Source organism: Rhinatrema bivittatum, chromosome 1 (genome assembly GCF_901001135.1).
Source record: "Rhinatrema bivittatum chromosome 1, aRhiBiv1.1, whole genome shotgun sequence".
NCBI classification, from domain to species: Eukaryota; Metazoa; Chordata; class Amphibia; order Gymnophiona; family Rhinatrematidae; genus Rhinatrema; species Rhinatrema bivittatum.
This window is the reverse complement of record NC_042615.1, coordinates 535,811,728-535,835,792: the sequence shown is the minus strand read 5'-3', so window position 1 is coordinate 535,835,792 and position 24,065 is coordinate 535,811,728. Positions and strand designations below refer to the sequence as shown.

General features: G+C 43.4%; 1 protein-coding gene across 3 annotated transcripts in view; it reads right to left on the bottom strand.

Moving 5' to 3' along the window:
• Positions 1 to 24,065, bottom strand: part of PALM2-AKAP2 (PALM2-AKAP2 fusion) — a 583,545-nt gene that overhangs the window by 281,853 nt on the left and 277,627 nt on the right. Inside the window, exon 7 of one of the 3 annotated variants that reach the window (XM_029614157.1) lies at positions 14,993 to 15,700. The exons of the other annotated variants lie outside the window; for them this stretch is intronic. Within the exon in view, the coding sequence (XP_029470017.1) occupies positions 14,993 to 15,700 (708 nt within the window). The remainder of the gene's footprint in view (positions 1 to 14,992; positions 15,701 to 24,065) is intronic. 3 annotated transcript variants of the gene reach the window in all.

Here is a 24,065-nt window from a genome sequence, read left to right as displayed (position 1 = left end):
AAAAAGATGTAGTTGCACTGGAGAAAGTACAGAGAAGGGAGACCATAATGATAAAGGTCATGGAACAGTTCCCCTATGAGGACAGGCTAAAGAGGTTAGGGCTGTTCAGCTTGGAGAAGAGACAGCTGAGAAGGGATATGATAGAGGTCTACAAAATCATGAAAGTACTTGAATGGGTAAATATGAATCAGTTATTTACTCTGTCAGATAATGCAAGGACTAAGAGCCACTCCAAGAAGTTAGCCAGTAGCACATTTAAAACAAATCTGATAATTTTTTTTCACTCAGTGCACAATTAAGTTCTGGAATTCATTGCCAGAGGATGTGATTAAGGCAGTTAGTGTAGCTGGTTTTAAAAAAGGTTTGGATAAGTTTTCTGGAGAAATCCATAAACTGCTATTAATCAGTAGGGAATAGCCACTGCTTATTGCTGGCATTAGTAGCATGGGATCTATTTAATGTTTGGGTACTTGCCCAGGTACTTGTGACTTGGATTGGCCACTGTTGGAAACAAGATACTGGGCTTGATGGACACTTAGTCTGACCCAGTATGGCATATCTTATGTTACGGTTCAGTATCTCCCCTTCCCTCATGGGTTCCATCACCATTTGTCTGCGTAAAACCTCTTGAAGGGAGTCTACAATCTCTCTACTTCTAGCCGATTCTGCAGACTCCAATCTAAATCTGGTATATTAAAATCACCCACCAACACCTCCCCTTTCAGTTCCAATGTTATGAGTATCTTTGGCTAGATCTCTGTCCAGTTCCTCCATCCGTAGGTGACATGAGTGTAGACTGAAGTGTCATCGCTTCTTTACAAGAAAATTCTCCTTTTCCCATGCCCCCCCTGCATTTCAGTTGCTTTAAAATTATTTTAATATAAAGAGCTGCTACTTTTCCTTTTCGATCAACCCTATCCTTTCTAAACTGATTCAAACTCTCAGTATGGCTATATCCATTCATGGGAATCACTGAACTACACTTCTGGGACAGCAACAATATCTAGGGGCGCCTCCATTAGGGATTGCAGATATGGAATTGTATTACTTAAACTACGAGACTTTGTATTCACAGAGGCGGATTTTGAAAAGGATTGTACACGCTTAAAACTGGGTTTTGCATGTGTAAGTGGGCTTTTGAAAATTGCTACAGTATATGCCACTGAATTATCCATAGGATGTTTATGTTTAAGTGCACATTATGTGTGCAAATGGATTTTTAAAGTTACTACGATAGTTACGTTACATTACACATGTAAGAATTACCTCCACAGCTTTCCAGCTATTTCTCTTTGGCTTACTTTGTATCACTTCATATCTGCTCCCCTCTTCTACCCTGTTGCTGAAGAGTGGAAGAGTGATATCATCAATTCATTTTTTCCCCCCACAAACATTTATGTTGGGGATTGGGTGTGAAAGTCAGAATCCATCGACTTCCAATCCACAACCCCCTTCTCTAGTTTAAATGCTTGTCAACGAATGATGAATTTCTCACTTGGGATCCTTTTTCTACTCATAGAATGATATAGGCCATCATTACAGCCTTTCATTGTTCCATAAATATCCCTAGCCCCCAATATACTGTATGTAAAAGCAACTTTTTGGCACAAGGTTTTAAGTCACTTGTTGAAGTTGGCTATATGACATAGCTTTTCCTCTTATCGTGAACAAGTAATACCTCTGAAAATGCTACTGCCTTAGGCTAAATTCTGGAACTTTCTTTGCACTTCACTGATTTCATTTCTAGTTAAATCTCTGGTCCCCAAGTGGATTATTGGGGGCTAATAAGGATTAGTCCTTATTTTCTTGTCTAATACTACTAAGAATATGGTTTATATTCTTATTAGATGAGAATCTTGATAGGCATTTAACCTTTTGAGTCCCTAGAAATGTGTCCCAAAGTTAATGCCTATGTTAACAGAGTCACTCAGCAGAAGGAGTTTTCTGTTTTGGGATCTTTTTTTACAATGCCTTTGGAATTTTGTGTATAGTGAGTGTCTTCCTTCAACTTTGATACCACTTTAGATATTATTTTTCATCTATCATTTTTTATTATTTTTATTATTTTTTATCTATCATCTAATTGCAGGGCTGTGAAAACAGTTTATGTGGATATCATTTGGAAAGGGCAGGTGAGAATGTATCTCTGCTCAGGTCTTATCCTTCCAGAGCTCACTGTAATCCATCTGATTTTGGAAGTAGGAGCATATGTTGTGGATGCTGTATAGTGGGAGGAGGCTTTTCTAATTTTAATGAATTGCTCGTAAGTTGAGTCAACTCCTTTTTGCAATGCAGAGAGCAAGCTTTAAACCTTGAGATGGTGTGCCTTAAGATTAGAGCACCACTGTTATTACACTGAATAATGGTGATTTTTGTCATTGTGTTTCTGTGTGGAACCCCTATATTAGTGTAAAGAATCCCAAGACCCCTTATATTATTAATTTGATTGAACATCTGACCTATGCCCTTGGAAGTCTATTTAAGAAAAACAGGCACTAGGATAGGTGGGTAAAGAGTTGGGTAAGAGGACGTTTGTGGCAAAAGCCTTTCTGATCTTCAAATATGCAAAGAAAGAAATAGCAGCAAACAGTATTCAAAACAAGGAAACAGTATTCATCTTAGAGTCAGCCAGTCAGTTTTTAACAATGAGAACTGCACAATTTTGGAGGTCATTACAATTGTAAATGTCCCAATAGAAAAGTGTAATTAAAACAAAGCTAAATAAGTCACTATATAAAAACTGTTGAGAACTGTTTACATCAGAGGCCCTTATAGGTACACAACAGATCTCTGAGGTAAACAACATTTAGCATCTGCCAATCAGAACACAGAATTGCTATTCCAGCACTGTGTCCACTTTCAGAAGTTTTAATAGCTTTACTTTAACAATAAGCTCTTTTCTCATTTAGGGCTAGCTGTGCCTGCAAGCTGAGTTACATAATCCTAAACCAAAGATGCACAGCAGAAACCAAGAACAATTATCATCCTTGAATAGCCCAGAAATAATACTATTACTATCTTAGTATGCAATTTTGGTGGTATACTATATGCCTGCTGTTGATGTTGTTTGTGTGACATATTGACGACATGTTCTTAGTCAGTATACAGTGAAGAACTCTGATGCTCAGCAAAATGGTCATCTGATCCAGAAGTCCACTGTAATCATTTTCTGATTTTTGTGCTCTGCCTGCATTCAAATTGATAATGACAGCCTGGCAGGATAAAGGACTAGCACTGATCACCGTGATAAGACCCCTGTGAACTTGCAGTGCCACACACCATACACTGGACTTACCTATCCCTGAATTATCAGAATATCAATTAATTATGGTGAGATAAAAATAATCTTCTTTCAGCACATTAGATGTCTGTAATAACCAGATGATTTCAAGCACTTTACACCCCGAGAGTTATAGTACAGTCCTAACTTAACTTTCTCAGAATGAATTTGAAACTGGTTTCAAATCAGTTTAAAATCCATTTCATGCTGGTTGAAGAAAATTGGTTCTGTAGTTTAAAAACAGATTTTCAAACCTATCAAGAGAGTTAAATAAGGAATGTTCTGTGTCTCTCTTGGCCTGAATATATCACAGTACACTTTAGGTCCATATTCAGTAGGCCAGTGAGAAGTAAAGTTTTCAGGATAATTTTAGCCAAATATTAATCGAAACAAGTCTTTCTCTGAATATACTCTGCTGAAGTTATCCTGGTAAAATTACCTGGATAGCTTTAACCCATCTTTGCTATCTTCATAATGTAGCTGGGTAATTTAAAAAACAAAATCAAACCACCACCCCCCCCCAACATTTCTGGGCCAAATGGCCTAATCCACTGCTCCCAGCAGCATCCGGCATTGCTCTGACAGCAGTGCTGATAGTGGACGTTACCAGCTTTGCTGTCAGGTGCAGTAAGGTTGGGTCAGTGTACGGTACTGAAACAGTGCTGTCAGAGCACAGCTGGACGTTGCCTGAGGGGTACGAATGTACTGCGCTCCTGGCAGCCTTGGGGGGATTTGGGAGGTTCCAGGTGGGGTGAGAGGCTGGGGAACTAATTGCAGGTGGGCGGCAAGGTTCACTGGGGGCTTGGAGCCTGTGAGGTTTTTCATATCGGGGAGGGGTGGGGGCCAGAGGCTCTTCAGGATGCTATGGCCCACAACTTCTTTAAACTCTTTTTTTCTGGGGGAGGCTTGGAGACTTGGCCCCAATCTGATTTTATTTATTTTGGGGTGTGAGGGATTGGTTTTGCTGGCTCAGATCCAGATCCATGTGCCTGGATAACTTTAGCACTGCTCTGAGGCAGGTAACTTAGCCAGATTATGCTGAGTATTGGTGCTATCCAGCTACCCTATCTAGATAAGTCTGGCCTACCCTGAAACTCCTCTAAATTATCCAGATACATTTTATCCTGTTAATGACTTAGCCAGATAACTTGGGGGCATTTAGACTGGTGGGAAATTTAAACCGCCCGGGCTTCTACGGCTAAGTTCCAGTTTAACCAGACAAACCCATTTGAATGTGGCTCTGTAGAGTATTAAGCCACTTTATCACCAGTGTGTCTTGCTGGAACAATCTTGGCAAGGGCAACAATTATGGGGCGGACACCATATGATGAAGCACCTACAGTTCAGAGAAGTAAGAGTAATAGCAATAGCGCAGGACAGCAAACAGGAGTGGTAGGTTAGTTTCACATTGCCCCTTTTTAGAGAGAGAAAGAGAGGGCACTCAGATGCATCATGCTGAAAGGCTGAGATCACAGAGCGTATTGATGCGTGGAAGCCAGAAAATAAACAAAGCATAGAGGAGAGACACAGTGGTAGGTGCAGTGAAAAGGCAGTTTATTTACTAGTGATACTGTACAGAAAAAAAAGAGAGAAGTCACAATTACAGCACTGGCTGCTGCTGGCAGTGTTCATGTGCATATATATATATATATAATATATATATACACGTATATATATATATGAAGATATTTTTTAAATCTTAAGAAAACAGAACAATCAAAAAGTACACTTCAGGTTACAAAGTATATCAGGTACCCCAGCAATTGTAAACCAGTGTAAGAACAGTAGCTTGCTGCACAGAATCCAGATTATATTATTTACATATACTCCCACAGAGAGTGGGTTACAAAAGCTGCAAACTCCCACCCGCATCCCTTACAAAGCTGTACTGCACACAACATTCTCTTCAAGTCCTTTCAGAATTCATTTCACAGCACTAATAATGACTTTTGGGTTTGGACTTCAGTTTCCCAAAGATTATCAGGGCAGATTTAATTTAGGATTTTGTGGCATTGCTTGGTGGTGGTTGGTGGGGCTTTTTTTTGTGCATGTCTCAGCTGGGTGGTGCTTCCTGCCAGTGCACAGCAAGGAATAGGACATCATCTGTTAGTGCAAGACTCCACCAAGCACAGCTGTGACCTCCTGTGCAGGATGAAGCCTAGGGCATGTTTGTGAAAAATAAAAGAAGAAGATCTAATATTATGGTTTCCCTGGTTTAAAAAGACCCTGTCTATTATATATATATACACACAAAAACACACATTTTCCTCCAAAAATTGGTTTACTTAGACTAGTAAGCCAGTCTTGTTAAGCTCTTTCAATGTACTCCTAATTGCTATGTAAAGGGTTTGGAATGATAATCTACATATCTATCATTTGGTGCAGTGACTATTTCTTTTGTAAGAACATATAGTATTGTTATAATTATGATTTATGGAGGTAATATTTTGTTAAAATTGACACTGAAAAGGCACTCCAAGGTCTGATAAAGTAAATTTTGTTTCAGTAAACTGCAAGCTATTTATTTAACAAGTCTCTTCCATTAAGAGAAAAAGTTTTCTATTGGATTTTAGCATTAGCTGTATTGAAAATTTGTTTTTGTTTTTTTTTAAAGGGCACATGCTTTGATTAAATTTAGAATTTATTAAAATTTGTTTTCCACTTCATCACAATAACAAATAGTTCGAGGCGGATTACAAGATGGAATAAAAACATACATAACGACATAGCAATGTACAAACACAAAATTAACAAAAAGCCTGCAATGACACATGCAGGCAGCAACAGCTATAAAAGAAAACTAAAATCACTCTGCTGTACATCTGAAATCCAAAAAGTATGATTAAACAAGTTTTTTTCATGCCTTTTTGAAGGAATTGTGGCAATCAATGATTGGGCATTCATTTAATTCTGTTTCTGGTTTCAAAAATGGAAACTATATGATTTTAATAGGTCTGTTATTGAAGTGCATTTCATTCTCTCTAGCTGGCCCTCTGAGAGCTGTAGTTGTCTTGTGATGTTGTTCTACGTTTTAATTATTATGGGTGCTTTTACTGTACCCTGGCCCTGAACTGTGGAAGGGAGGGTAAGAAACCTTCAAAATAAATAAGCAAATAAATAAATAAATACACAGCTCTCACTGACACGTGTCCACATCAAATGGAAACAAAAAAATATTCTAGTTGTGAAAAACAGAGAAAAAGGGTAACAAATGAATGCAGATTGAAATTGGAAATATACAGCGGAAGAAGGCACAGGAAGAAGTGCTGCCTGTCCCACTGGGGTACTCTTATGGTGGGGCCCCCATGATGCCAGCTGTCAAAAACTGGTCAGCCCCAAGTGGGAGCCCCCTTTTTAAGTGATGCTATTCCAAGATCCCCTTTCCTTCATATAAGTCATTGATTTGTACCCCCTTGTGTGTTACAGCTAAGGCAGGTACCTAATTTGCTTTGCCCTTGTCCAAGCTCTGGATCCCACAGGAGGTTGCACCCCCACCCTGTTGCAGTGCCTGCGCTGACACCGTATTGAACAAATGAGGCAGGTATGCCAATCCTGTGAGCTGACTTACCGAACCGCCACTGGTACTTTGTAAATCTAAAGCAAATCCATACTATGCTGACATAATTAATCAATATAAAATCTACTTTTGTGTAAACAGCATAATCTTACTAAAGATGCATTCACTGCATCCACTGTCATTAATGACTTTCCACAATTCACGGATGGTGTTGATCTGGCACTCAAGAATAGCAGCTCCTCAGTCAATTGTGCTTAGGCCTCGAGTCCCTACTTTAATTGAATTTAATTCAAAACTTGTATTCCACCTTTACGGATTCAAGCCTGTTCAAGGTGGATCACATTACAGAATTAAAACTTTTTTTTAATAAAACTGCAGTAGCATTTACAAAAATTATGAACCTTACAGCAATTTACAAGCCCACAGGGCATAACAATACAATTATAAAACCTTATAACCATCACGGTAAGCCCACAGGGCGTAATAAAACAATAGTAAAACCTTGTAACAATCACAGTATCTACATACCTTCTAGGTGACAGTATAGCAAACAACTTGCCCAAAGGTTGTTAACAACATATAGGGAAGTGCATTCATTTAAAACAATCCTGGAATCTGAACTGAAACTGCCTATTTTCTTTTTGGTTTCTTTTCCTCAAAATGAATGAACAGTGCCTCTGAAAAAATAATTTGTTTTTGTTTGTTTCAGCAAATAGTATGTGCTATTTGTCAAAATGAAAACCCTGAAAAAAATGAATAAAATAAAGTTCCCGGAAATGAAATTCAGCAAAAGGAGGACTGAAAACAACATTTAGAAACCCCTCTGAAAACATTTTGCCTTACATCCCTACAACATTATATACATGGGGCTTTTTAAGAGTATAAGTTACTCTGAGAGGTCCAAATTCAAAGGCTTTGCCCCCAGGTAACTTTTTGAATCACTCGGACAAAAATCTTCAGTTGAACACTTCCTCCCTTTTACGGGGTAAATTTCTGCCTGGGTAAGGAGAGGGATGGCAGGGACATTATGGGCCGGAGTTTCAGCTTAGCTGGGCGCTGCGGATATTGAGCACTAGGCAGCTAAACTTAGCCAGGTAAGTCTGGTTGGAAAAAACGCTGCCCTAAGGCACAGTCAGCCGGAGACATACCTGGATACATCCTACTGAATATCCCCCGCTGGAGTTACCTCCTGCTCACGTCTGAACTGGCGCCCGTGGTATTTACATGTGTGTGTGTGTGCAGTAGCAGAGAACCTCAAACTGCAGCACAGCTGAGGACCAGGGGCTGTCGACAATAGGTGGGAGACAATTCGCTTCCTCCGGTGACAGTAGCCTAGTGGTTGGAGGTGTTTTCCTAATGAGAGGAAGGCTACCTGAGGTTGGGACTAATAATAGCCTTTAACATCAGGAAGAAGGAAGAGGGAGAGAGAGGAAATACCTGAGATGGCTGAACTGCTTCAAACTGTGATGTTCCAGGGCTGCCAGTGGGAACTCTGTGCCTGGAGTAGCCTCTTTCTTTAGAAGTTAGTTTTATAAGGACCCCGGGGTCAGAAGTTAAAACCGCAAGTGCTGCTATTACCAAACCTTTCTTTGTGTATTTTTGTTTTGCTTTAAAAGGTTCAGGATTATTATCTGCGTGTAGCTTCCAAATAGTTCTAGAGATATCATCACATTTGCTCAGTACACTGAACCCCGACTGCTGGAATATTTTTTTGGCCATCTCTACAGCCTTCACTAAACCAGGAAAAGAAGAATTCCCTGAGACAGGTGCCAGTATAAATATATTAATTTGTGGGGGTGTGTGTGTGTGTGTGAGATTGGAGACAGCTGGCACTTACTACAGGTACTAGTTGGGTGTTTTCCATCAACTTTTCATTTTTCCACGAGTTAAAAATGAATGTTGGGTTAAACCGTCAGCCCCACTGAGCTCCCCACTCCAGCGTTACATTTTTTTGGTTCACTAAAAATTACAATAAGCTCAAAATGAAAACAGAGGTATAGAATTAGAGATTCACTGCCACGGGCTACTAACTACACCCCCACTCCCAACACTGGAGACGTGCATAATTTTGGAAACTATATTATTCATTAAAAATGAATAAATGCACAAATGTAAGCAAAAGCATTTGCTAGAAACCAGGAATCCGTTGTCAGAGCTCCGCTCTATGCTACCAACGTTGTATTGGCAATGAAAAGGCCTATCGTTTTCTGAACAGACTCCCCCGCACCTTCTGGCCAGGGATTACTGGGAGCTAATTAAGAGGAATTAGCTGACTAGGCAGCAGCAGCAAGATATATCAGTTAGTGTTTGTGTATGTCACTTCAGTCTGGGCAGAGCCCCGTATGGCACAATTAACCCTGGCTAATCTCAGGTGCTGAACCGACTGCTATAGCCATGCTGGAGGTGGCGCTGCGCCGCGCCCTCTGCTGTGACGGCTCATCCCTTGACGCCAAGGCAATGAAACTTCACTCACTTTTTTGGGGGAGGGGCTTGAAAGAGAATGTTGCATTTGCACAGTTTTGGAACCCAGACTGCAAAATGAAGACAAAAGGAAGAACAAAGGAGCGCTTAAGGCAAATTGTAAGATGGAACATCGGTACAGCTTGTCATTCACTGTATTCACATTACAAAGGCAAACTAGAGTTTTGTAAACACAGACCACACGTCAGCCACAGCTAGAAGAATCAGTCATGGATATATATATGTGTGATTACATGTGTTTGGGTGGAGAGAGAGATTTATATATGTATAGATATATTATAGAGCCTGCTAATCTTTCTGTTCTGCATATCCATTCTTGCAACTGAAAAGCATAGCCTGACCGTAAAGAGTAAGGATGTTGTGGCATAAGGAAATGAAAGAGAAAAAGAAAGCAACAACACAAAAACAAAACAAAACAGAAAGCAGGTTTTGCAGTTACAGCCTCTCAAGATGAAATGCATGAACAAGAAAAATGCAAAAAACCAAAACTACCCCCAAAAGAAACCGACCTGTAGAATTCAAATAAACAAAACTTTAGAAAAGCTGCACAGGTTTCCCACTAGGGGAAGACACATTGGAAAGTAAATTCGGTTTTACAAACTTTTAAGGCGACTGGTAGCAAAATGTCACGAAATTAGCCTGAGAATCTTGTACTTTGTTCTGTCGTGCTTTAGTGCTGGAAAATGTGCTTGCCGAGCTGCTTCAGCCTGGTAACCTGCCTGGTCCGAGAGCCCCCCCCCGTCTGAAGTCACCCGCTACCAGCCTCAGACCTTCAGCCTTATCTTTGTGCTGTGACATGGAGGGGAACGATGAGCTGCGGGTGCCCCCGAGCCAAGGGCTTAGTGTCGTCGATTCATGGATTACTTAAAAAAAGAAAAAGAAAATCCCCCAGAAAAACATGTTCCAATAATCGGAAGCCGCAGTTTGACATTTGTCTACTCTGTTCCTTTTCTTTTTTCTAACATGTATTAACCTAAAATATTGGATTCTACAGGAAGACTCTACAAAAAATGCTTCTGAAGGTCACAGAAGCTAGGAAGCCCTGCTGAATGGGCATGGATTGGCGAGAATTAACTGCTCTGAGGCAGTGATATCGTAACTCGTTGCTAGCATCTCATTTAAATGATAAGGGAGATAAGGGCAAAATTATGGGAGTACCAGCCTTAGGCATATCCCGGGGGCAGCGCTATGCTCCCACCCCTTGGAAAATGTAACTACCTCCATGCAATATTTTAATATTAAGAAAACAAGAATTAATACTTTCATAATCCAGTTTTTGGTATTTCTATGGGCAGTAATTTTGGTGTTATTTCATCCTCCACCTTCTGACACACTCACTCAATTATTCCAACCTGCCTCTCTCAGGCCTGGGACAGCATTTCTAAATTCAACCCTGACAAGTACAGTGTTTAAAAATACAAAAGAGTGCCCTGGCTTTCACAAATTGTAGCTTATATGTCTGTCCTTTCCTTGTTCTCCTATTCCTGAGGGTGCAATCCTGACACCAGGCTTAGGCTGTGCTGTTCTACGTGCTTCGTTAGCCTCTCACAGCTCTCCGTTTCTTATGAAACTCGGTGTAATTAATTCCCCGGGCCCCAGGCACAGCAGACAAAAACATGTAGTTCATTTTGGTCTGAGGAGCTGTGCAGTAGATATCCGTAAATACGGTAAGCCCTGGCTTGTCCATATTTTAAAAAATTGCCCAGTTCCCTAAGGTGCCCTTTGTAATGCAACATAACTGGCATGATGGAACCAGAAATATTTGGCACTATGTTTTAATAAATATTTTAAGATTCAAACAAACCAGTAACTTCATTGATTTAAAAAAAAAAAAAAAGAATATATATATATATATATATACAAAAACAAAGGATAGTAAGATTTGGAAGAAGTGGATACCATTTGTGCACAAAATATAAGGAATATAATGGATGTTACCTGGAAAGCAAGTCTTACTGTTCTAATCCAAGGAGCTATTCCCAAGAATCTGATCACAAAAATCTATCTAGGACAAATCAGTTGCACAGGGACCTCTGGCTATTTGCATCAGCTGCCGGATTTGAGGTAGCAGTGGCTGCCGCTCCAGCTCCCCTTTTTCAAGGGATTTCATTATCAGATCTTTCTGCCACCCCCGCCGACACAAAAAGAAAACGATTTTAAGCAGCTTAACATATCCCATGGCAGCTTTGTATCATAATAAAATGCAGGGAGGAATCAAAAGCCGGGGGGGTATAAACTGATGGGCAGATAAATGGAAATGGCTGTAAACGCAAGTTTCATCACGTCAAAATGTTTATAAATAAGAAAACCTCAGAAGGCTGTCAAAGCCTGTGTATCAGCAAAGAGGCTGATATTCGGCACTACTTAGCCGGATAAATAGGGACTTATCTGGCTAAGTGGCGGCAGCTGAATATCTGGTCCTGTTCGGTACTTACTCGGCTAAGTAGTTAGCTATATAAGTGGCGGGTGGGATATGGGTGTCAAGGGATAAGTTAGACCTGCTCAATAATAGGTCTAAAGTTAGCGGGATAAGACTTATTCAGCTAATTTATTTTAATATTTAGCTTTGAATATCTACCCCCAAATGACCAAGAGAAATAAATAAACCAGATTATGATAAAAAGCAAGCAATGCAAAAATATGCATTCAAGACTCAGTAATCATTCACCCAGATGTGCATCGTAAACATCTGGCAAGTATATTCATGCAAAAAGAAAAAGAAATGTGAAAGCAGCAAGAAATAAAGACTCATCTCTCAATTAAGGACGTGTGAGCAATCTGAAGTCTAACTGGAAACAGATTTTTTCAGCCTGGTTTGAGCTCAAGAATAAATGCAGATTTTGTCCAGGGAAAGTACCAAGCAGAATGGCCGGTCAGAGGATATCTGCCGAGGCTCTTCCTAGATCTGTGTTAGATTTTCAGGGATCCACTGCAGAATGTGCCACAGTGATGGCTTTCCCTTTAAAACTGGCTTGTTTTTCATGGGCTTGTGGAACTGGGTGGCAAATCTTTTTTTAAAGGGATATATACACCAATATTCCCAGCATGCCTGCATTTCCAGGGTGCTATTCTGCAGCAAGGGGAAAATGCAAAATCCTTTTTATTATCTCTTTTCTTTTAGCTTCTCCATTCTGTTAACCAAAAACAATGGCCATCAACTCGTTTCTGAGACTTTCTTAGATAAAAAGATCTTAGTTCGATTCAATTTGCTGGGCTTATAACTGTTTCAGCTTATCAGCCTATAGACCTTTTTTTTTGCATGGCATAAAATCCGGGGCACGAGGAACATTGTCCACTGGGTCAGAGTGACTGAGATTATTCTAATTATGATAATTATTAGCATAGCTGTACAGCAAGTTTACTCAAGGGTCTGTACTGGTTTTAATTGGAGATCCACATAGAGCCCTTCTGCAGGGACTTCCACTTGTACAAGAAGCCCTGGGGCAGGAATTCCCAGTTCAGTTCCCTGGGAGGGTTGGTTTGAATGTATATTTTTTTTCCTTTCTATATAACTGCATGGACAGTTGGTATTTCTTTCCTGACTCCCTTTCTTGGTCATCCCCTGACCCAGTGTCAGTGATCAGTTATCAAGAGAAATGGTTGGCTAATCATGAAGTGCATCTTTGGCGTAAGGCATGTTGAAATTGAATGAATACATCAATGAAGAGAGAAACTGAAATAGCTCAAATTGTAAAAAAAAACCAAACAAAAAACCCAAAGCAAACCAAAACAAACAAAAAAAAAACCAAAACAGGACTTGCTATCTTGTCATTGTCCAGTCCTCCTAACTCCTCAGGTACTTTGAGGCAACCTGGATTCAATTGCTACAAAAGGGCTTCTAAAATGCTGCACTTCAATAGCAGAAGCCAACTTCTGCGCCATGACAAAGCTTCTTAATCTTTTATTTCCTTCTTTTTTTTTGTTTTGGTTTTTTTTGTATACCCCCCTCTCACATTACAGCTGCCATAAAAGTGCATCTGTCTCATTCTTGGCACAGAAAGACAAGAGCACAGAGGAAGGTGCTGGGAACGGATCTGCAGAACCGAAGGTTAAACGAGGCAATGCAGCACCATCTGCGGCCCAGGCGCAGAAACATGGTCACAAACCACCTCAACTTGAAAAAAGAACTCCGGTTACTTCAAAAGCTAGTCTTTAAAAAGAATTCTCAAGTTGAAAATGCATTCGCACTATCTAAAAGTACAGTATTCTTACAATGAGTGGAAGAGTCCTCCAGGAAGGCTGGCACTGTTTTTATTCATAAAGTAGAAACTCTGAAAGTATTTATTTATGTGTGTATGTGTACAATTTAACTTTAGTTATTAAGAAATATGGTACTGTTTTAAAAAAGGATGGTACAAATAAATGCTTATTTGATGCCTTCTAATGGGACAGCAAATAGTATTTCTTATGCAAATACCACCAGTCAAACGTCATAAACTAACAGAGGCACAGTAACTCGAAGGCAATCTATTAAATCTGTAATTAGGCTCCGTTTGTTTCCATATCAAATTAAATTGAACTTGATTTAAGGGAACAATACTGTAAACTGGAAGAGCATCAGGCCATGCCGTTATTATTTAGAGCAATTTGGGTCCAGTTTTGTTTTCTTAAGCAACCTGAATGGAATTTGGCCCTCCTCCCTCCAAAAAAATTAAAACTTCAGAACTAAATTTTAGACATGAGATTTTGCAAAGGAAATTCACCAACAGACCCCCAAGACTGATTTTTAGAATTACTGCCCAAAAAAGATGAAACTAGGCCATCTTGTTAAAAATTGTTTTCTTGGTTTGGTTCAGGTCATTTGTTTTCAGAATTTTTTTATTTTTGCGAGGGGAAGTTTTCTGTTTTGTTTTTTTTTTTGTGCTGTTTGCCAAAAGAAATAAAAAAAATGTTCAGAATTTTCGCAATAAGTCGATTTTTGGTGTAGATGACCTTAACCAAACCAAAAACCGGTTTATTTGGACCAATTCCTCCGTTACGATTACTGAAATGCACAATCTTACCGTCTACTACAAAACCTCAGGCTTCAGAGCTGGGTGGGAGGCTGTTTATGCAAATATAAATGTTTAACACGAGGCCCCACTAAATCTTCAGCCATAAGTTTGCGTCCTCTTTGTATGCCCATCTGTGGCTGCATTTATGTAAACATTCAGAGGGCAACTTCCAAACTGCGTGGAAATCTAAAGTCTGTGTGCATATTTTTACCTACAGGTTTTACATCAGTTTTCAAGGGGGGAAAAGTCCCCTGCTATTTGTGCAGGCGCCGTTTCCCGTGAAATTATGTGCATACGTGCGCAAGTGTTCACGTATGCACATAAGTGCTTCTCCCAGCCCAGGATGTGGGTCCCAGCGCCACGCTTGTCATTTACACACAAATAGGATAGGCAATTTTTTAAGACCCCCTTTTTCACACATAAAATGCTGTTTTGTGTACAGAAATGGCTTTGAAAATTGCCTTAGCAAGACAAGACAAGACAATTAACATGGACTCTAAAGAGAAGTTATTTTTTCGGGGGTAGAAAGGTGATTGAGGAGTCAGAATTGGAAAAGGAACCTAGCTCCAGGGCCTCACAGGCACACACTTCCAGTTTACAGTACCGTAGCCAGTAGTACAGTGAGTTCTAAGCAGATGACTGCGTGGGCGCCGTTCAGGAGACGGGAAAGAAGAGATCACATCACAATGCAGCACTGACAGCGCTTTTTCTTTTGTGTACCTGGCATGGGATCCGTGACTAGGCTTTCTTCCTTCCCTTCTGGTGAGGAGGGCTCAGTGGTGTCTGTCAACAGCTTCCCAGAGACCAACTCGGCAGCGTTTCCATCCATGGTGGACACGTCCGTCACAGTCTTCTCCCGCAGTGACTTCTCGTCGTCTTCGTCGATTAGGACCAGCTCTGCCTTGATGGTGTCATCGTAGCCCAGCACTCTTTTCGTTTCCTCCTCGTCGTCAATGTTTTGGTAACCCATAAAGATCATAGTCACCGGCTGATCCACGGTGGCCTCTGGGATTTCCTCTCCTGTAATTTTGGACTGCTGGTGTCCGGGATTCCCAGAAAGTCCTTTGCTGGATTTCTCTACCATTTCTAATTTTGCCTCCTTAAAGAGCATTTGCTCTTTCATGTGGCTAGGCTTTCCATCAATTATTACGGTCCTCTCTGACACAATCTTGGTTTCAAACCCTCCTCTTATGTTTGATTGTCCAGCTTTCTTTATAAGTTCATCTACATCCCTTGAGCTTAACTTATGCACTCCATTTTCTACCACTGCACCGCCATTGTGGACCTCATAGACTATCTTGGCACCATCATCATAGACTTTTACTCCTCTTTGATGGACCCCTTCTGGGCCAAGGGCTGATGCAGAGAGAATCTTGGTCTCTCCTGTCTGTCTGTCTTTCTCCACATTAATTTCCATGGCGTAAACAGCTTGAATGAAAACAAGAAAGGAAGTGCATGTTACAACAAACAAAGCCAGTGAACAGTTAATTGCCAGACAAAATAAAGCTCTGTGTAGCTTTCCTACTAGACCCTTGCTATGAGCAAATCATTTTGTGTGTTAAAATAAGGGATATACTGAAGAAGGACAGTTAAGCGGTGTAGTACAGTAACTAAGACACACATCCCAGCTAGAATAATAGGTGTTTGCATTGTGTAAAGAGAAGAGTGACATACAACAGTGTGATAGCATGCAGTTACAGTGTGCTAGCATGCACTATCAAACTCTATTACTGAAACGTTAATCAAGTGCAGAAGACAGGGGAGTAATTTGGACATTGGTGGTGGAAAGCAGAACCTTTGCGGGATCCTCTACATTCATGTCCTTCTCTTTAACGTGCTCCAAAGTCAAATATTGATTGTATACTCACACTTGTGCATTGACAGTCACTCTCACTAGGGTTGCCAACTGGCTCTAGATTTCCAGGACAGGTTGATCCAATCCTGGTTTCACCCCACTGCATGCAGGAACTCGTAGTTTTGATTTTCTTAAGGACTGCATAGGTAAGTCAGAACTACAAATCCCTATATGCAATGGGCTAAAGCTAGGACTGGATTAATCTGTCCGGAAAATCCAGAGCCAGTTGGCAACCTTAGTTTTCACTTATCTCTCAAAAAGATGCACATAGCCCTCTTATATGTCTTCTCTCCCCACATATATACACTACTCTTTTTTTTTTTTTCCCCAACATCTTTCTCACACACACCACACTCCAGAGTCACATACACAAATAAGATCTCCTTCTCCCTATAGCCTTCTCTCTCTCTTTAGTTATATACACAAACAAGATCTCTTTGCCCCGCAAAATGTACCTACATTCTTTTTCATTCCTAAAGGTATACACACAAACCAACCATGCCCTCCCTTGTTGCTCTCATGCCCCCTCTTTGGCATATGAAATCTCCACTCTTTCATTTATCACTCACACACACACACACACACACACACACACACACTCATTATACCACCCTCTCCTCCCTTTTCTTTTCATACAAATCTCCAGTTCTCCCTCCTGTTTCACTGGTTAGACAGGAGGCAGATTCATAGATTTTTACTGAATGAGGACTGTTAGCTGGGGGCAGAGAAGTGTCTGCAAGTTTTTTCTGTGATCCTGCTGGAACTGTATGGGTCACAGCCCACAGTGCTTCTTTGGAGGTGGGAGGAGGTCTAGTCCCTTCTGTGCCCCCAAAATATACAGTATAACAAAACAACATTAAGAAAACGCCAAGCCTGATACCCAAAGCTTCTACCCTCAGAGGTACATATTCAAAGATAATCATTTAAGTGAGTTAGCCGGATAAAACTTATTTGGCTAATTTACATGAGACATTCAGCAGCATGGTTATGCCACTGAATATACCCATATAAATCACTTGTTAGCTGGATAAGTCTTATCTGGCTAACTTTAGACCTACTATTGAACAGGACTAAAGTTTGGATATCGCTACTTATCTGGCTATGATATCTGGATAAGTAGCTCTTCCCATTATCCCCATATTCTGCCCACCACTTAGTCGGATAAGTGCTTATCTGAATAAGTGGCAGCTGCTAAACATGGCCAGATATTCAGCCACTGCCACTTATCTGGATAAGTCTATATTTATCCAGACAAGTGGCGCTGAATATCAACCTCTCAAAATCATATGCTTCCTTCAGAAACACAAAGCAGCAACACAGTCTTAAATGAGTCCTTTACGCTTACAGCTCTCAGCGTGATGCATATTATTCTCATCCCAAATAGCACGTATGTATCAAACAGCAGTGCCTCTCAGCTGCTGCAAAATTAAAACTGCACTTTGGAGGACCAGCCTTACAATAGAGCAAGAAGAAAAGAACTCACAAGACTGTTTCTTCTAAAGTGGAGCTGGGGGAATCGAGAGGTCAATGCTCAGCAAGCTGGCAAGCAGCAAAAATATCCGGGGAAAGTTATACACGAAACATTTCAAAACTCAGCTTTTGTGTGCGTAACTTGAAAAGTTATGAGCACAAAGGCTTTTGAATATCGACCTCTGAAGGCCCAAGATAAAGCTGAGGACCAGTAATCCAGACTGGGCAGTAACAGGCAATAATTATGCTGCCTAGGATAGAACATTGTTATTAATAAGCCTTAGAATGGAGTGTGTAGGGAATTATAATATTTTTCCATGACAACTTTTGTAGAAGCAAATATTCTAAAGAGTGCAATCAATGAAACTGTTGCGCTTGGAGGTGGACGCTTGTCCTGGAGCAGTGTAGAATGGCTCCCTGGTAGGGACCAGGAAGCACCTGCCCCCAGTGGAAGGAGCAAAGGAGGAGACAGAGGCTAGGATGAGCTTCACCACTGGAAGCCCACGGTCCCCCCAGGTGGAGCCCGTAGGGACCTGGGCCGCTTGGACTTAGGTGGGCCTCACAGGGTCTCCTGGAGAGGTAGTAGAGAGGCATGCCCAAGAGCAGCAAGGGAGCGCAATCGGTCACTAGGCTGTAGGCCTGGAGAATCAGGGAAGGCCTACAGCCTACAGCATTGAAACAGTCTTCAATTATTGTAGGATTGATTTTGATTGCTGTGCACTTTCTGTTGCCCGTCCCGTCCGCGCCTGCTCACCTCACTAACTCCTCCACGGGTCCCGGGTCGTCCTCCCCAGCTGCAGCAGCGAGCACAGCCAGGCCTCGGCGTCCCACGGCGGCGGTCGCCGGGCCTTCCACCTCCAGCCAGGCTTCACGGCGGGGCTCGGCGTCCTCCGTGGCGTTGGCCCCGTCCCTAAGCGCGCGCGCGCAGACCGCCCAGTCCCTTAAAGGGCCAGGGGTGGATCCCAGCTCCGTGGCGCGCCCTGATTGAACGCTGTATAAGAGCAAGTGCCTGCCTGCACTTCCTCGCCTTGGCAATCGGGTCCATCACGCTGTGATTTCTAGTTTGCCTCTGCGTTTCCAGTCTTTGTTTCAGTCTCATTCCAGCTTTTCTCCAGTGCTGTTCCAGTCTCGTTCCAGTCCTGTTCCAGCATCCTCCTGTCCCTGCGTCTCCCCAGGTAGTACCTCTCGGACTGTCTTCTCGGTACTGACCTCTGCCTGTTCTTGACAACGTTGATCGCCGCCTGGATTTGACCTTTGCCTGTTTCCTCGACCACGTCTGCACACTGCCTGGAACCGACCTCTGCCTGACCTCTGACCACGTCTGACTGCTGCCTGGAACCTGACCCCTGCTTTGGCTGACTACCCACGGACTGATCACTGGTATTGACCCCTGCTTTGGCTGACTACCCACGGACTGATCACTGGTATTGACCCCTGCTTTGGCTGACTACCCACGGACTGATCACTGGTATTGACCCCTGCTTTGGCTGACTACCCACGGACTGATCACTGGTATTGACCCCTGCTTTGGCTGACTACCCACGGACTGACCACTGGTATTGACCCCTGCTTTGGCTGACTACCCACGGACTGATCACTGGTATTGACCCCTGCTTTGGCTGACTACCCACGGACTGATCACTGGTATTGACCCCTGCTTTGGCTGACTACCCACGGACTGATCACTGGTATTGACCCCTGCTTTGGCTGACTACCCACGGACTGACCACTGGTATTGACCCCTGCTTTGGCTGACTACCCACGAACTGACCACTGGTATTGACCCCTGCTTGAGCGCATCATACTGAATCGGCCTGTTTGTCTGGCATTCCTGTAGAGATATTAGATAAATCAACAGATCTTCACTGGAAGGTCAAAACATGTTAAAGATCCACAACAATATATTGTCTATAAATTAAAGTCATCTTAAAATTGTCAGTTATATCACTATTCATCTAGGGGTAGGTATATGAAGCCTACTGGGTACGTAATTTAGCCAGATATAATATCACATGGATATTCAGCAGCACGGCTATGCTGCTGAATATCCATGTTAGAAGTCACTGCGTAGACGATCAGCTTATCTGGCTAAGTCTCAATATCGCTACTTAACCGGATAAGTAATGCAGCTAAATAGCGCTGCCCCAATCCATCCATTGCCCGCCCACAAAGTTCTCCAGCTAAGAGACATCCAGATAAGTGATATATCCGGATATCTAGCAGCCACTGAATGTAAGCGGAAACATCCTACTTATCTGGCTATCTGCCGTTTGAATATCGGGCTCCAACTGTTTCCTCCCACACCTCAATCTCAGGAATCATGGGGCTGACTAAGTAACATCCTTAACACATCTGTACCTGCTAGATATACACTGCCAAAGAAAAGTTGCTAAAATGTCTTTTTTTCCTATTATGTTCCTTAAATGATTTCTGGATCCACTAATTGTTATTCTGCTGGGAGTGGGACTGAAATACAATGAATAATAATGTTTAAAGAATTATGAAATCTTTTGCTCAACAAGGTTATATGTAAAGTTAAATGGTTGGAAAGTAATTTGGTTTATTTTTTCACTTAATAAGGACGTTGGCAAAAGAATTTGTTTTTGTTTTCTGATATGAAGTACCCATGATGTTACTTTATAAGCAAAATGCTTTTCTTTTTGTTTATGTTTTAAAATCAATAAATAAAGAATTAAAAAAAAAAAAGTCTTTTTTTCAGTTCCAGGAAATTTTCAATATTTCTTTCTTCTGAATTTATCTTCTTTTTTATATTTTTAAGCATTTGTAATTTCTGATCAGTTCTGCTATGGTCTGGGATGGCCATGTTTCTTTCTCTGTTCCTGACTAGTGCATCCTCAACATTCCTAGGCCTCTTTGGTCTGTGTAGCCAGTGGGAATGCCCACCCCACAATGCAGGAGAGGCAATAGCTGCAAACTGGAAAAACCTGAAACTTACAATGATGGCTGTACTTAAACTGGATCCTCAAAAATGATTAATTTTTTTGGGATGTCCTGGTGGCTCATCGGCAGTGTCCTTGGGTTTGATTCTGCTCTCTGGGCTGGCCGGGGAGCTGAGGATGATGCGTAGTCACGGCCCCTAGAAAGAGAATCTCAACTGTTGCTCAGTGGTGTCGCCCACTGGCTAAGGTCAGGGTGAACGTTAGCCGGGTCCCAGAGGGAGCTACAGTCTGTGGCCTCTGGCCAAGAACTGTCACTGTAATGCCCGGGTTAGATGGTAGTGGTGGGATATTTTAAAATAGGGGAACAATGCCCGCAGGTTGTGAATGAAGACTCATACCACCATAGTCCAACAGGGGTTGTTTCTGACAGAGCTGGAAGCTCAAAGCAGAGGAAAGGAACTGCTGGCCTAAAAAAAAAAAATGTTTAATACTGTATTAAGAAACTTGAAATTGAGAGAATTATTTAGATTACTTTGCCAAAGGGGCAGAAAATCATTGCATGTCTCATGCAAAGGTGAATGCTATTCTCATAGTTTCTGGGGGGAAAAAAATCTGTTTTCAGTCTTGGAATCTACAAAAAAAAGCCCAATATATATACATATACATATAGGGGCGGATTTTAAAAGGAGCGCGAATAGCCTACTTTTGTTTGCGCTCCAGGCGCAAACAAAAGTACGCTGGATTTTAGTAGATATGCGCGGAGCCGCGCGTATCTGCTAAAAACCTGGATCGGCGCGCGCAAGGCTATGGATTTTGTATAGCCGGCGCGTGCCGAGCTGCGCAGCCTACCCCCGTTCCCTCCAAGGCCGCTCCGAAATCGGAGCGGCCTCGGAGGGAACTTTCCTTTGCCCTCCCCTCACCTTCCCCTCCCTTCCCCTACCTAACCCACCCGCCTGGCCCTGTCTAAACCCCCCCTTACCTTTGTCGGGGGATTTACGCCTCCCGGAGGGAGGCGTAAATCCCCGCGCGTCAGCGGACCTCCTGCGCGCCGGGACGCGACCTGGGGGCGGGTCCGGAGGGCACAGCCACGCCCCCGGGCCGCCCCGGGCCGTAGCCACGCCCCCGGGCCCGCCCCCGGAACGCTCCCAACACGCCCCGAAAACGCCGCGCGGTTCGGGCCCGCCCCCCGACACGCCCTCCGACACGCCCCCTCCGAAAACCCCGGGACTTACGCGAGTCCCGGGGCTCTGCGCGCGCCGGTAGGCCTATGTAAAATAGGCCTACCGGCGCGCAGGGCCCTGCTCGCGTAAATCCGCCCGGTTTTGGGCGGATTTACGCGAGCAGGGCTCTGAAAATCCGCCCCATATTCTTTTATTGGCTTGGTAGTTTCCTCCTACTCCTTTGAGCTTCCAGCTCAATTGTAACTGGCATCTCGCAGGGCTACAGCTTCCCAGCTACCCAAGGGTTTTTTGCTTATTTTATATCCCCTCCCAGCTCAGCTGACTCTGCCCCTGCAGTAATGGGTCCTCAGCCCACAGCATCCCTAGCCTTGGCCAGCTTGGGGAGCAGAGGCCAGGCCTGGGAATCAAGCCCATGACCTCTGCATGGCAGCATTTAGCACTTCCCCTGGGCTGGCCCATATGCTTTTTAAAAAGGGATAACGGGGGTAACCACATTTTCCTTTGGGGAGCCTTGAGAGCATGGGAATCCAAAAGTGCTCACCGGGTTTCATAAAATGATGAAGTCAGTGAAAAAGGCTACCATGATTGTCGGTAAAGAACAGTCTTCAATTATTGTAGGATTGATTTTGATTGCTGTGCACTTTCTGTTGCCCGTCCCGTCCACGCCTGCTCACCTCACTAACTCCTCCACGGGTCCCGGGTCGTCCTCCCCAGCTGCAGCAGCGAGCACAGCCAGGCCTCGGCGTCCCACGGCGGCGGTCGCCGGGCCTTCCACCTCCAGCCAGGCTTCACGGCGGGGCTCGGCGTCCTCCGTGGCGTTGGCCCCGTCCCTAAGCATGCGCAGACCGCCCGGTCCCTTAAAGGGCCAGGGGTGGATCCCAGCTCCGTGGCGCGTCCTGATTGAACGCTGTATAAGAGCAAGTGCCTGCCTGCACTTCCTCGCCTTGGCAATCGGGTCCATCACGCTGTGATTTCTAGTTTGCCTCTGCGTTTCCAGTCTTTGTTTCAGTCTCATTCCAGCTTTTCTCCAGTGCTGTTCCAGTCTCGTTCCAGTCCTGTTCCAGCGTCCTCCTGTCCCTGCGTCTCCCCAGGTAGTACCTCTCGGACTGTCTTCTCGGTACTGACCTCTGCCTGTTCTTGACTACGTTGATCGCCGCCTGGATTTGACCTTTGCCTGTTTCCTCGACCACGTCTGCACGCTGCCTGGAACCGACCTCTGCCTGACCTCTGACCACATCTGACTGCTGCCTGGAACCTGACCCCTGCTTTGGCTGACTACCCACGGACTGATCACTGGTATTGACCCCTGCTTTGGCTGACTACCCACGGACTGATCACTGGTATTGACCCCTGCTTTGGCTGACTACCCACGGACTGACCACTGGTATTGACCCCTGCTTTGGCTGACTACCCACGGACTGATCACTGGTATTGACCCCTGCTTTGGCTGACTACCCACGGACTGATCACTGGTATTGACCCCTGCTTTGGCTGACTACCCACGGACTGATCACTGGTATTGACCCCTGCTTTGGCTGACTACCCACGGACTGATCACTGGTATTGACCCCTGCTTTGGCTGACTACCCACGGACTGATCACTGGTATTGACCCCTGCTTTGGCTGACTACCCACGGACTGATCACTGGTATTGACCCCTGCTTTGGCTGACTACCCACGGACTGATCACTGGTATTGACCCCTGCTTTGGCTGACTACCCACGGACTGATCACTGGTATTGACCCCTGCTTTGGCTGACTACCCACGGACTGATCACTGGTATTGACCCCTGCTTTGGCTGACTACGCTACCTCGACTCTGGCCTTGATCCTTGCCATACATGCAGAGACTCTTTTCTGGCCTTCTCTGGCACCCCAGACTCATAGCCTGAACATCGACCGCGCACCCTTGATCGTGGTGGGCACACCTCTGAACTTTCTCTCAAGGAGATCCTGCGAGGCCCACCTAAGACCAGGCGGCCTGGATAACCAAGGGCTCAACCTGAGGGAACCCCGGGTTGCTAGTGGTGAAGCTCCAGCAAGCCTCTGACTCCTCCTGTGCTCCGCCTCCTGGTGGCAGGCGCTCTCTGGGTCTGACCAGGGAGCCTACCAATCCTGCACTAGGCCAAGGGTCCACCTCCCGGCGCAACACTTTCAAAAAATAATAAATATGAATTGTTTTAGGGGGTATCGAAACCAAAAGGTTTTATTGTATCTCTCTGATCAATTCAATGTAAAAATTCCCGTACTTATTCTTTTTCTAAATACTTAAAGCCTTACTTAAAACCAAATGTATTATTTGTAAAACGTAATCCCTGCACTAGGTAAAATACTGAAGTATTAAGCAATCCTTAGATAGGCATAATACCATTATGCCAAGGTTAAAG